This window comes from Sander lucioperca, chromosome 10 (assembly GCF_008315115.2).
Source record: "Sander lucioperca isolate FBNREF2018 chromosome 10, SLUC_FBN_1.2, whole genome shotgun sequence".
NCBI lineage: Eukaryota > Metazoa > Chordata > Actinopteri > Perciformes > Percidae > Sander > Sander lucioperca.
This window is the reverse complement of record NC_050182.1, coordinates 13,514,632-13,526,081: the sequence shown is the minus strand read 5'-3', so window position 1 is coordinate 13,526,081 and position 11,450 is coordinate 13,514,632. Positions and strand designations below refer to the sequence as shown.

Genomic DNA, 11,450 nt, shown 5'->3' with positions numbered 1-11,450 from the left:
AAGGAAACATCTTCTAAGTATATAAGTGATTTATGAGGGCTTTCAAGCAGGTTGCTTAAAACAGTAGGAACATTTATAGCTTTGCTCGTCCCATCCTTCTAACATAAAAGCAGGGGGAAGGAAGAAGCAGGGAGTTCAAAGTTTCTGTTGGGGGTTGCATGTCCTTAGTTGTCTTAATGGGTCTCTGCTTTTCCTACTGTGACATGTCACTAAATGTCTTCAGTAAAAAAAAGTCCAGGGAGCATACACAGTGGGGGTAGCAGAGTCAAAACAACAATTTTAATTTTGGGTCCAAAGGTAAAAATAGAGTACTAGCTATACTTTATTATAGACTACTGCCTATAACTTATTACACCGTCTTGATGAGTGATGCTTTGGCCCAAAAAATGTTTTCACAAAAATAAATAACTTTTAAAAAGTTTACTTAACAAAACAATGCCCAAGGAAAACAAGCCACACTAACAGCAACAAACAATACATGAAAACAGAAGAAATATTAGCCTTCTGCATACAAAAATAAGCCTACAGTTTTTTTTTTACATGTAAACTAAATCAATATAGAAAGATACTGTGCGTATAGATGTTTACATTAGTGTGCACACACAGCAACAAACATATATAAAATGGATATAAAACAGAATAAAAATAAATGTAAATAAATAAATCTTGGTTAAAACAAAAGAAGTTAGGAAATCCATTAACATAACTTTTCTGTTCTGTTCAGTTCAGATTTTTAATATCCCATAAAAGGACTTTTTTTTTGCAGCAAGGCAGCAGAAAAATCATAAACAGAAGATACACAAAGACATATAAAGACGTTAAAAATGCAGCTGTGATTCTGAAACACATAAATACAGTAAAGTAAGTTACGGAGGTTATTTCATTCCCATGAATAAATGTGGTATTGAAATGTTAAATGTTCCAGGACTGATAGTTATAAAGTTATAACCGTTCCATCTTCTCGCCACATGGTGACGCTGTTGGACTGTTTGTAGATGGCCCAGGTTCACGCCAGGCAGCGAATTATGTTTTTGCAGGATGGTAGGGGAAGACTCATGAATATTCATTAGGGAACTCATCCCTGATTGGCTAACCCAGACACTCTTACCCTAACCATAACCAATCCCACTCCTCTTGCCTAAACATAACCAATCCCACCAGAGCAGGCAACGAGTACTAGCCATTCAGAGGGAGAGTAGGGCGGGTTCTTCCCCTACCATCCTGCAAAAAAAAAATTTCGCCGTCAGACATATCATATCATATAAGCATTGTACTGTATTGCACAGTTGTCGTTGCTTTTACGGAAGTTTATGAAATCAGGAGTTCAGTTGGAATAAATACTCTACTATTAAAGTTTATTTTATCCCTCGTCAGTCTTCGTCCGCCTTTGTGTCAGACATAAAAGGGGCTTTCCGCTTTCAAAGAGAGTATAAATAGTTAGTTTCGGTTTCAGTTTTACAGCTGCAGGTTCGGCCGGTCGACGTTTGAACTAGCAGCCGGTTGTGAACTTGTTAAATTGTCAATTTTGTTTGTTAGGGTAAATATCGGTGTCGGTTTACGTTCTCAAACGATTATCAAACTGCTACATATCAAACTTGGCTTGTCGAAAGGAAATGTAAGTTGAATTTAAGCAACCGAAATGCAGCTAAACTTGGCTAAGGCTACTGTAACATTACATTATTTACTGTATCATACATTTCTACTTAATAATACTGAATGGTAGGCCTTATGCCTTAAGGCCTTAATGGTAGGCTTATGTATTTTTGAATGTTTTGCTAATTCGTGTTTCTGTGGGTGGGTTTATCGGTTTACAGTTTGACAAACGGTTTAAAAGAAATCACCCGTGTAGATGAAAGTAAAAGTAATACGCCTAGAGATAGCATCTGCAGCAAACTGAAAGTAAATTCTCACCATGAAGGACATGCAAATGCAAATGATTGCATGGCCTATAGTTTATTTAGGTCTAATTACAATGGGTTTTAGCTATGCATACAAGTCGATGTTCGAATGTTTTCTGTTTTGGAAGATGTGTTAGTCTAACCGATGAAACCTCACAATGTGTCGAGTCGACTTGAATACCACTGACCCTCTCTGTCACTTATATTTGCAGAACCTGTGCATTATGCAAAAAATGAGCTACTTCTTCCCTCTGCTCTTCATGTGCCTGGATGTGTGTGTGTTGCACGCCATCCGCTTGGCTCAGCTCACACCTCTCCTCCTCTCCCATCCGTTCATCACCCTGTGGGGAGGAGGGTTGACCAGGGCTTGCCTCCTCGCCCTTCTCACCCTCACCTCCCCTGGGAGCCTGCCTTGGATGAGCAGTTTTGAGGGGCTACAGAGTTTAGGGGTCCTTTGCTTCCACTTCCCAGTGTACACCACTCTTCTCTGGGCGCTGGGCCAGTCCACCATGGAGGAACTGTGGGGGTGGCACTCCTGGGAAAGGGTGGGTGGCTGTGTTTTGCTGGTTTTTATGCTGATGTGCTTGAAACCATATTTAGTTGCAGGATGGATCACATTAATATAATAGCACTCATTTTTCTTAACACCTTTTTAGGTATGTTACTGCGGGTGACAGATCTAGAGCAGGGCCCGTGATGCATTGTGGTTCCCTGACCATGGTGTGTTCAAGTTCTGGTGGAAAAGTCTAAAAAAAACCCATCTAGTTCAGCAGCTAAGAACTTTTGTAGGCTACCTTTTTTAAGCCAAGGACTCCTTAACTGAAAGAGAGATGGAGCAGGGACCCCCTACTACATATATTGTGTAAAATGAAGTTGCATAATAAACTGAGCCTACAATTACGTGTAGGGCGCCTAAAGCCTTTATACATACCTTTTTTGCATAGAATACTAAGTGTTTAAAATAGCCTTATAATTGTTTGAAAAAAATGTAGCCGTCTAAATGTTTTCATTTTAAAACGTTCATGTGGCACAGTGAATCCTCAGGATTAACTATCTGTGGATGGCTACCTTAGTGACTACCTTACATAGGCCAGTAAGCCTATCATCAGTGGGGATTCATATTTGCTAATAATATGTTGGATTCATTGAAAAAAACAAAAATTAAAAATAATTTAGCAGCCCCACTTGCATTGACTCTGAGGACCCCCTAGGGGTCCCGGACCCCCTGTTGAAGATTCCTGCTCAAGGGCACTTAACAGAGATGGAGGGTGGGTAGATAGATGCCATTGATGCAATATAAATAAGTACAATTATGTACTTGTGCTGTACCTGAGTATTTCATGTGTATTTATACTTCTACTACATTTCAGAGACAAATATTGTACTTAAAAATAAGCTCCACATCTACCAGCTACAGCATTCAAATAATAATCCAATATTTTACAATATAACACTGACAGGGATATTCCACTGCATAACAAGTACTTTCACTTTTAATGCTACAATTATTTTTTGCTGTTAATACATGTACAATGTTTGTATGACTTGCTTAGCAAGATTCAAATATTTGTTATGCTTATTTTATTGGTACTTTTTGCAATGAAGCTGTTAAGCTTGGAACACAAACAAGACTGAAACCAAAACCAAAACAGTCTGAAGAGTATGAGAGGTCCACCATTTTAGAAATGCTGTTGTGTTTGCTTTCATTGTTGGAATCATCTGAAACATTAAGTTATTTGTTTCATGTAATATCTTGGGTATAATATTTGGATTTGTGGATAAAACCTGTGATTTGTTTTGCAGGTGTTACAGGGTTATGTTGTGACAGTAGTGGCGTGGCTCTACTGGAGTCGATATGTGTCATCTCTTTTGCTCTCCTGTGGTCGATACATCTCATCTCTGTTGACGAGGGCGCCCTCTGAGGAGCCCAAAGAAGACACCAGTACACCTCTGAAGAGGCTGATGGAATACATGCTGCCCTATCTCTGGCGCTTTGTTTTTGTGCTGTTACTCGTGGTTCTCTCTTCTTGTGGTAAGTGACACAACACCTTCATTTAAATCAAGTGCATGTTGTTGTTCATGTTGTGTTCCTATGCAGCTGCAAAGTTTTGGAGTTATTTCCTGCAGTTCTTGCTGTATTTGTAGCTTCACTCACAGAGTTGGTGGAGTTCATTAAAAAGTAATCAGTTTCGAATCAAGAACAGCTTATACAAAGCACATCCCTGTCTTTCAAGTTAAAGTAGAGCATTGTGAAGCTTGGAAAGACCACACTAGACATATTTTGACAGTTTTATTCTCCTTGAAGTTATATTGTGTGATAATGTGAACTTCTGACCTCAGGTGAGATGGCTGTTCCTCATTACACTGGTCGTGTGGCTGACTGGATCATAAATGAGGAAGCACCTGATGCATTCACAGAGGCCATCAAAATCATGACGCTAATGACTATTGGCAGGTAATGTAAACTCTGTAACAAAGTAGTTAATGCATTACCGGTTCTAAGTTTGTATAATATCCAAACATTTCATCTTTTAATCTTTATCTTCTGTCTTTTTTTCTTATTAGAAAAGACTAAGAATTTGGCTTAGTAGCAAATATGTAATCTATCTGGCAAAACTTGGGTTTAGGGTTTCAAAACGTGCTTTCGATACTTGAGTCTGATTTAATTTCGACTTACATAAAATGTTATCAAATCCCAAACTCAGTACAGTTTGCTTGTATATGCTTTTCTTTGTATGCTTCAAACAGAATTACAACATATGCATATGATAACACATAAAAATGAGCCATCTTTGGGTATAGAGGAGGAATTTAGATAACGATCTCTTGTTAAGGTTTGTACACAAAGGAAACTGTTTGATTTAGTTATTATTATTATTATGAACATTTAAAGTAAATGTGTAAAGTAGTGCCATTTTGGGTACTTTACGCTGTAATGTGTCCTCTCTCTTATGTTTCAGTGCTGTGCTTGAGTTTGTATGTGACCTTGTGTACAACATCACCATGAGCCTGATACACACCTCAGTGCAGGCAGCTGTCTTCCAGGCCGTGCTGAAACAAGAGATTGGTTTCTTCAAGGCCACAGGTAAGATAATAGCATGTATATACTGTATGAGTCCTCTTTAAAGGTCCTATGACATGCTGCTTTTTGGATGCTTTTATATAGGCCTCATTGGTCCCCTTATACTGTATCTGAAGTCTCTTTCCCGGAATTCAGCCTTGGTGCAGAATTACAGCCACTAGAGCCAGTCCCACAATGAGCTTTCTTTAGGATGTGCCATTTCTGTGTCTGTAGCTTTAAATGCTATTGAGGAGGAGAGAGGGGGGGCGAGGTGGAGGGTGGGGGTGTGGCCTTGACCAACTGCCATAATTCGCTCGTTTGCAAGCCATGATGTCTCTCTTTCTCATGGGCGGGCCAAATTCTCTGGGCGGGCAAAGCAGAGAAAGGGGAGGTAACCTTCCTCCTTATGACGTCATAAGGAGGAGATTCCAGATCGGCCCATCTGAGCTTTCATTTTCTCAAAAACAGAGCAGGATACCCAGGGCTCGGTTTACACCTATCACCATTTCTAGCCACTGGGGGACCATAGGCAGGCTAGGGAAAGTCATATTAATATTAAAAAACCTCATAAAGTGAAATTTTCATGCCATGGGACCTTTTAATGGTTAGAGTACTGATACAGTAGGTCATCATGAATAACCCTAAACCTATTTTGACTTTAACTTATTGTACACACTTTCATTTTTTATCAAAGCCAAGCTCAGTTTCCATATTGTTATGAATTTCCTAAAATATATACTTGACAAAATTTGTGTGGGCTGATATGAATCCAGAATATGCATGATTTTAACAACATGTACTTAAACTGTAATTCCTTTGACAAAGCTAATGCACAACTCCTTTTTCAGGTGAACTGGTGTCCCGCGTTACCACGGATACTAATGATATGAGCGAGGCACTGAGTGAGAAACTAAGTCTTGTGATGTGGTACACAGCGCGTTTTGCCTTCCTCATGTTCTTCATGGTGCGCCAGTCATGGAAAATGTCCCTGCTCACTTGCATGGGACTGCCCATTATTTGGGTCATACCCAAGCTCACTGGACACTTCCACCAGGTAAAGAGGACTTCCTTAAATGTCCCATAATTTTAAAAGCTGCTCTAATCGGGGCGGCCTCTAGCTCACCCAGTAAGCGTTCGCCCCATGTTCCCTCCCATATCCCTCATCTCTCTCCCCCTTTCATGCCTATCCACTGTCACTCTATAATAAAGGGAAAAGCCCCAAAAAAACAATTTAGAAGAAAAAAAAGGCTGCTCTAATCAATGTAGACAATGGATGCAAAGACTTAATGTGAAAGGGGTTGCTCGAAGTGACGTAATACAAGAAATAAACCCAGATTTGCAGTTCCCCTCAGCTATATGGACCATTTTAGCATATTTGAGTTCATTGTTTTGGTTTGTAAGGCCCACAACACTGATAATTATAATTCCCACCCACTCTTATAAGCATTATTTCCAGTCGCAGTAGGCAGCTGTTTTCAGGAAAAAAATCTATGATCAATGGTCTGTACACTACCTGCAGACAACTAGCTAGTGAACGTAGTGGAGCATTTAACAGCTAAAGACAGACAAATATTTCCCTGAGGAGTTAGACAGAGCTAGGATAGTGAATATTGGACTTACATTTGCCAAATGGATAGAAACATGACTAAAAAATTAATGCTAATGCTGCTCCGTGTTGACAAATGGACTTGATAAGGTGATTTTTTGTTAGTGTTGTGCTCATAGCTTGTTGTGTTGCCCTCAAGTGGCCGGAAAAATCAATGAATTCCGGTGTAAGGGAGAAGATCTAACCCTAGGCACTGGAAGCTGTTAAAAAAACAGCTGTTGTACCTTGTACAATGTGACATCATGTCAAAATATTTCCAGTGCAGCTATGATCATGTCCATCCGTCATATTTGTAAAATATCAAAATTTCACAAATTCATTCTATATATATATATATCTATATTTTATTTTTCAGACTATTGCTGTAAAGGTTCAGGAGTCCCTGGCTAAGGCCAACCAGGTGGCCACAGAGACCTTCTCCTGCATAAGGACAGTGAGGAGTTTTGCCAACGAGGATGGTGAGACAGAGAGGTACAAACAGCGGCTGGACGATACTTACGCACTTAACAAAAAGGAAGCAGCAGCCTATGCAGCCTCTACCTGGGCTAACAGCGTGAGTTGAATACTGACCTGGGTTATAAAGTGTGCTATGATTTCTTAGCATGTGTTTGTCTGTGAGTATGATACAGTAGGGGGTGTCTGCCATTTCAGTTGTTTACTGCTAGAAAATGTAATAAAAAACTGATGTTTAGACACTTACACTTGGGGAACAGGGTGGCGCCTAGGTGGAGCAGAGGTGAGCCAAGAAATGTTAACAAACCTCAAGTCAAACGGAACCCCAATACCCCTGTTCCTCCAAATTGAGCACATTAGAAAAACTGAAACTGCATGTTCAGTGCTGGGAATGAATATGAATATTATTGAAACTATTTTTATGTTCTCCCAGATGACCACCCTGGCCCTGAAGGTGTGTATTCTGTACTATGGAGGGACTCTTGTGACCAGAGGGGACGTTAGCAGCGGAGACCTGGTGTCCTTTGTCCTCTATGAGTTGCAGTTTGCCTCTGCTATTGAGGTGAGCCACAGTCTAAGATAATGGGAATACGCTTGAATAAAACATTATGTTCTTTACCCTTTGGTTTTCCCTCATGCATGATTACAAGTGGCTGATTGGTTTGTTCAAAATAACATATATAAATGAATCAAATTAAAAAGTGCCTCATTCTACCACCTCTCTTCCAGGCTGTCATGCGTTATTACCCGGAGGTGAGGAAGGCAATTGGTGCCTCAGAGACGATCTTTGAAATATTGGATCGCAAACCTAAAAGACCCCCAAATGGCACTTTGGCCCCTAAAAATCTTAAGGGTCACATTCAGTTTAAAAATGTTAAATTTTCCTATCCTGATGAGAGCAATCTTGTGCTGAAGGTATGTATTTATGCATGTTTATCTCCTTTGCATTTATCATATTTACAATTAAAATGATTTTATCGCATACAACTCTTTACAAATTCACCCTATTTCTCTCTTATACCAGGACGTGTCTCTAGAGATGAAGCCAGGCCAAGTCACTGCCCTTGTGGGGCTTAACACATCAGGGAAGTCCACCTGTGTCAAGCTGCTGGAGCGATTTTACCAGCCCCAAGCAGGGGAAATTCTACTGGATGGGAAAAAATTGCAAAGCTACCAAGACCAGTACCTACATGACAAGGTGGTGTATTTGAATATTTTAAAGGAACACGCCGACTTATTGGGAATTTAGCTTATTCACCGTAACCCCCAGAGTTAGACAAGTCGATACATACCCTTCTCATCTCCGTGCGTGTTGTAAGGCTGTCTGACGGTTCCAGCAGCATCAGGCCAGCACAGAACATGCAGGTGAATGGTTCCAGTAATCCTACTGCTCCGAATAAGTGACAAAATAACGCCAACATGTTCCTATTTACATGTTGTGATTTGTATAGTCACAGTGCGTACAAAAAACAACGTAACATGAGACACAGCCATCTTCTAACCGTGAACAAACCGGGAACTATATTCTCAGGCGGAAGAATATAGTACTTGGGCGGAATGATTTGCTTTGCAGCAAACCTGTCTGAGAATATAGTTCCCGGTTTGTTTACAGTTAGAAGATGGCTGTGTCTCATGTTACGTTGTTTTTTGTACACGTTGTGACTATACAAATCACAACATGTAAATAGGAACATGTTGGCGTTATTTTGTCACTTTTGTCACAATTCGGAGCAGTAGGATTACTGGAACCATTCACCTGCATGCTCTGTGCTAGGCTAAGCTACCGGTGGAGCCGTCAGACAGCGTTACAGCACGCACGGAGATGAGAAGGGTATGTATGGACTTATCTAACTCTGGGGGTTATGGTGAATAAGCTAAATTCCCAATAAGTCGGCGTGTTCCTTTAAGCTTTAAATTGTCATCTAATTTGACATGCAGTGAGCATAATAATAAGAAACACTGATGAGTTTTAACCATTATTAATAGTGGTTAAAACTCATCTGGAACATTGCTCCAGAAAGCTGGATTGGATTCCCATTTTGTTTGTATTGTGCACGAGGAAGCGCAAGCACACAGGCAAAGTTAAGCGTTTGGTGAAAACCACGGAATGTCAACATAACACAATAAAACTCCACCGGGCACTTTTAAAGCTGCATTAAGTGAGTTTTGGCCACTAGGCGACAGAACGGCTTACAAACAAAGTCACAGAAAATGTCCACTAAAGCTTTCAGCTTTCGATTCCCACAGCGATACATCAACCAATGTGTCCCTGAGCAAGACACTTAACCCCTTGCTCCAGAGGCGTGCGACCTCTGATATATAGTAATTGTAAGTCGCTTTGGATAAAAGCGTCAGCTAAATGACATGTAATGTAATAATGTAATGTACCACAGAAATAGACTAAAAATCCAGATCACAAATACATGAGTGAATTCTGCAGCTGAGACCATAAAACGAAATGAAAATGAAATTTAAGTAGCCCCGAGCTGTACAATGATGATGCTATAAGGAAGGTGAATCACAGTTCATTGAAAGCTTCTTCTCAGATTCCTCCAAATGTCTTTTTAATTACACTCCTTTGTCAAAGGAATATTAGGACAACGTCACCATGAGCCTCATACACACCTCAGTGCAGGCAGCTATCTTCCAGGCTGTGCTAAAAAAGGACACTTACTTGCACTTTTTCTCTCTCTTGCTCTTGCCCTCGTTGTAAACCATTCTTAGAGTCAGCTGTGACAGTTACACAGCCACTGATGTTTCCTCTGCATCCTGTTTGTTTATAGATTGCTGTGGTGAGCCAAAATTGTCTGCTGTTTGCTCGCTCTGTGCGGGAGAACATCAAGTATGGCTACGAGGGTGCTTCTGATGAGGAGATGGAGAAGGCTGCCATACAGGCTAGTGCCCACGACTTCATCATGGGGCTGTCAAGTGGATACGACACAGGTTCGACCCACAAACACAGCATACATTAGAATGCATTCTTAAATGCATTCTTTTTTTTCATGGTACATTTCTTAGTAGTGGAAAAGCTGTAACTCATTTCCATACTTTCATACTTTGGCTGGTATGATTGTGAAACAGATATTAATAAATTGCATTCTATGTGGTATTAAAAAAGTCTAAAACACTCTTAAAGGCAGGGTTGGTAACTATTTCCACTGTACACTTTTTTTTATATATATTGTTGCAAATGGTCTTTACATCCCAACAGCAATAAATAACTTATGGGCTCTGAAAAAGGAGCCAAAAAGATCCGTTCATCTGTAGCTGCTGTAATCCTGTAAAAACGCCCACCAATCACTGCCTCACGGACTGCTTGGAAAGAACCAATGAAATGCCTCATTGCCCCACTGCGTGTACTCTACCCCTCCCGTGTAGGAGCCTGAGCCCACTGCATGCGCCACCTCTGTGTGTAGGTCGGAGCGTAGAGGGCAGGGGGAGGGGTTAGACGTAGCCCTGAGGAGATGCTACTTTCAAATTAAGCTAACTGTCTTACCACCCCTGCCTTTAAATTTAACTTTGTGAGAAGGACCCATGATTTTAATGAAGTGTTCTTGTAACCAACAACACTTTGTGGTCTTTCCTAATGCAAAACAACTCGCTGTTTCCCTAAAGATGTACATAAACCCAATAACAGTATGTTCTTCTGTTGGACAGATGCTGGGGAGAAGGGAGGCCAGGTGTCCGGAGGCCAGAAGCAGCGTATTGCCATTGCCAGAGCTTTAATCAGATGTCCTAAAATCCTGATACTGGACAACGCCACCAGTGACTTGGACACAGAGAATGAATATCAGGTCGGAAATTCCTCTGAGTTTCTCAAATTTTGCTCATTATTTACTCCTGTTTTTCACATCTAACACCAAGTCATATTTGTACCCAACAGGTCCACCAATCTTTGTTAAACCAAACCAACAACTGCTCTGTGCTGTTGATATCCAACAAGATGGGTGTTGTAGAGAAGGCCGATCATATCATTGTCCTCAACGGTGGGATGGTAGAGGAGGAGGGCAGTCATGAGGAGCTGTTGAAGAAAGACGGTCTTTATGCTGAACTGGTGAGAAAGCAGAATATGGGCTTTCACCGTCAAGAAGAGGAGGGGAATGATACACACTGAAATGTGCGAGCGGAGGTTACCCTCAAGTTAGAGAAGCAGTCCATTTACTGGAAGGTTGCTGGTTAAAAGTCCAGACTTAAAGGGTCACAACTCCAGTTATACTTGCACTATAAATAACAACTGCATTGTGAGACCACACTTCATACTAAAAGCCTTGCTAGAGTTTTTGCCTATTAAGAAAATTTCCCATTTACATGCACCTTATACGTAAGTGAAGTTGTACTTGAAATGTCCTACTCTTGTTCCAGTACATTGAAATTTGCATTGTTATATTAAGGTATATCATAACATAGGTAGTTTTCTGGAAAATGACCATAT

The 11,450-nt window shown here is 40.5% G+C and overlaps 1 protein-coding gene across 2 annotated transcripts in view; it reads left to right on the top strand.

The window, feature by feature from the left end:
• Nucleotides 1–1,273: 1,273 nt before the first annotated feature.
• The window catches only part of tap1 (transporter 1, ATP-binding cassette, sub-family B (MDR/TAP)), a 10,450-nt gene continuing 273 nt past the window's right edge, over nucleotides 1,274–11,450 (top strand). The window contains exons 1-13 of one of the 2 annotated variants that reach the window (XM_036006498.1): nucleotides 1,274–1,610; nucleotides 2,112–2,443; nucleotides 3,702–3,930; nucleotides 4,239–4,353; nucleotides 4,859–4,983; nucleotides 5,808–6,013; nucleotides 6,921–7,118; nucleotides 7,452–7,580; nucleotides 7,748–7,933; nucleotides 8,043–8,216; nucleotides 9,802–9,961; nucleotides 10,676–10,812; nucleotides 10,902–11,450. The exon at nucleotides 10,902–11,450 is cut by the window's right edge and continues 273 nt beyond it. In XM_036006498.1, coding sequence (XP_035862391.1) covers nucleotides 2,123–2,443; nucleotides 3,702–3,930; nucleotides 4,239–4,353; nucleotides 4,859–4,983; nucleotides 5,808–6,013; nucleotides 6,921–7,118; nucleotides 7,452–7,580; nucleotides 7,748–7,933; nucleotides 8,043–8,216; nucleotides 9,802–9,961; nucleotides 10,676–10,812; nucleotides 10,902–11,132 — 2,211 coding nt within the window. In that variant the 5' untranslated portion in view covers nucleotides 1,274–1,610; nucleotides 2,112–2,122 and the 3' untranslated portion in view covers nucleotides 11,133–11,450. Of the gene's footprint in view, nucleotides 1,616–2,110; nucleotides 2,444–3,701; nucleotides 3,931–4,238; nucleotides 4,354–4,858; nucleotides 4,984–5,807; nucleotides 6,014–6,920; nucleotides 7,119–7,451; nucleotides 7,581–7,747; nucleotides 7,934–8,042; nucleotides 8,217–9,801; nucleotides 9,962–10,675; nucleotides 10,813–10,901 lie in introns of both variants that reach the window. The other variant, XM_031279567.2, reaches the window with a different exon arrangement.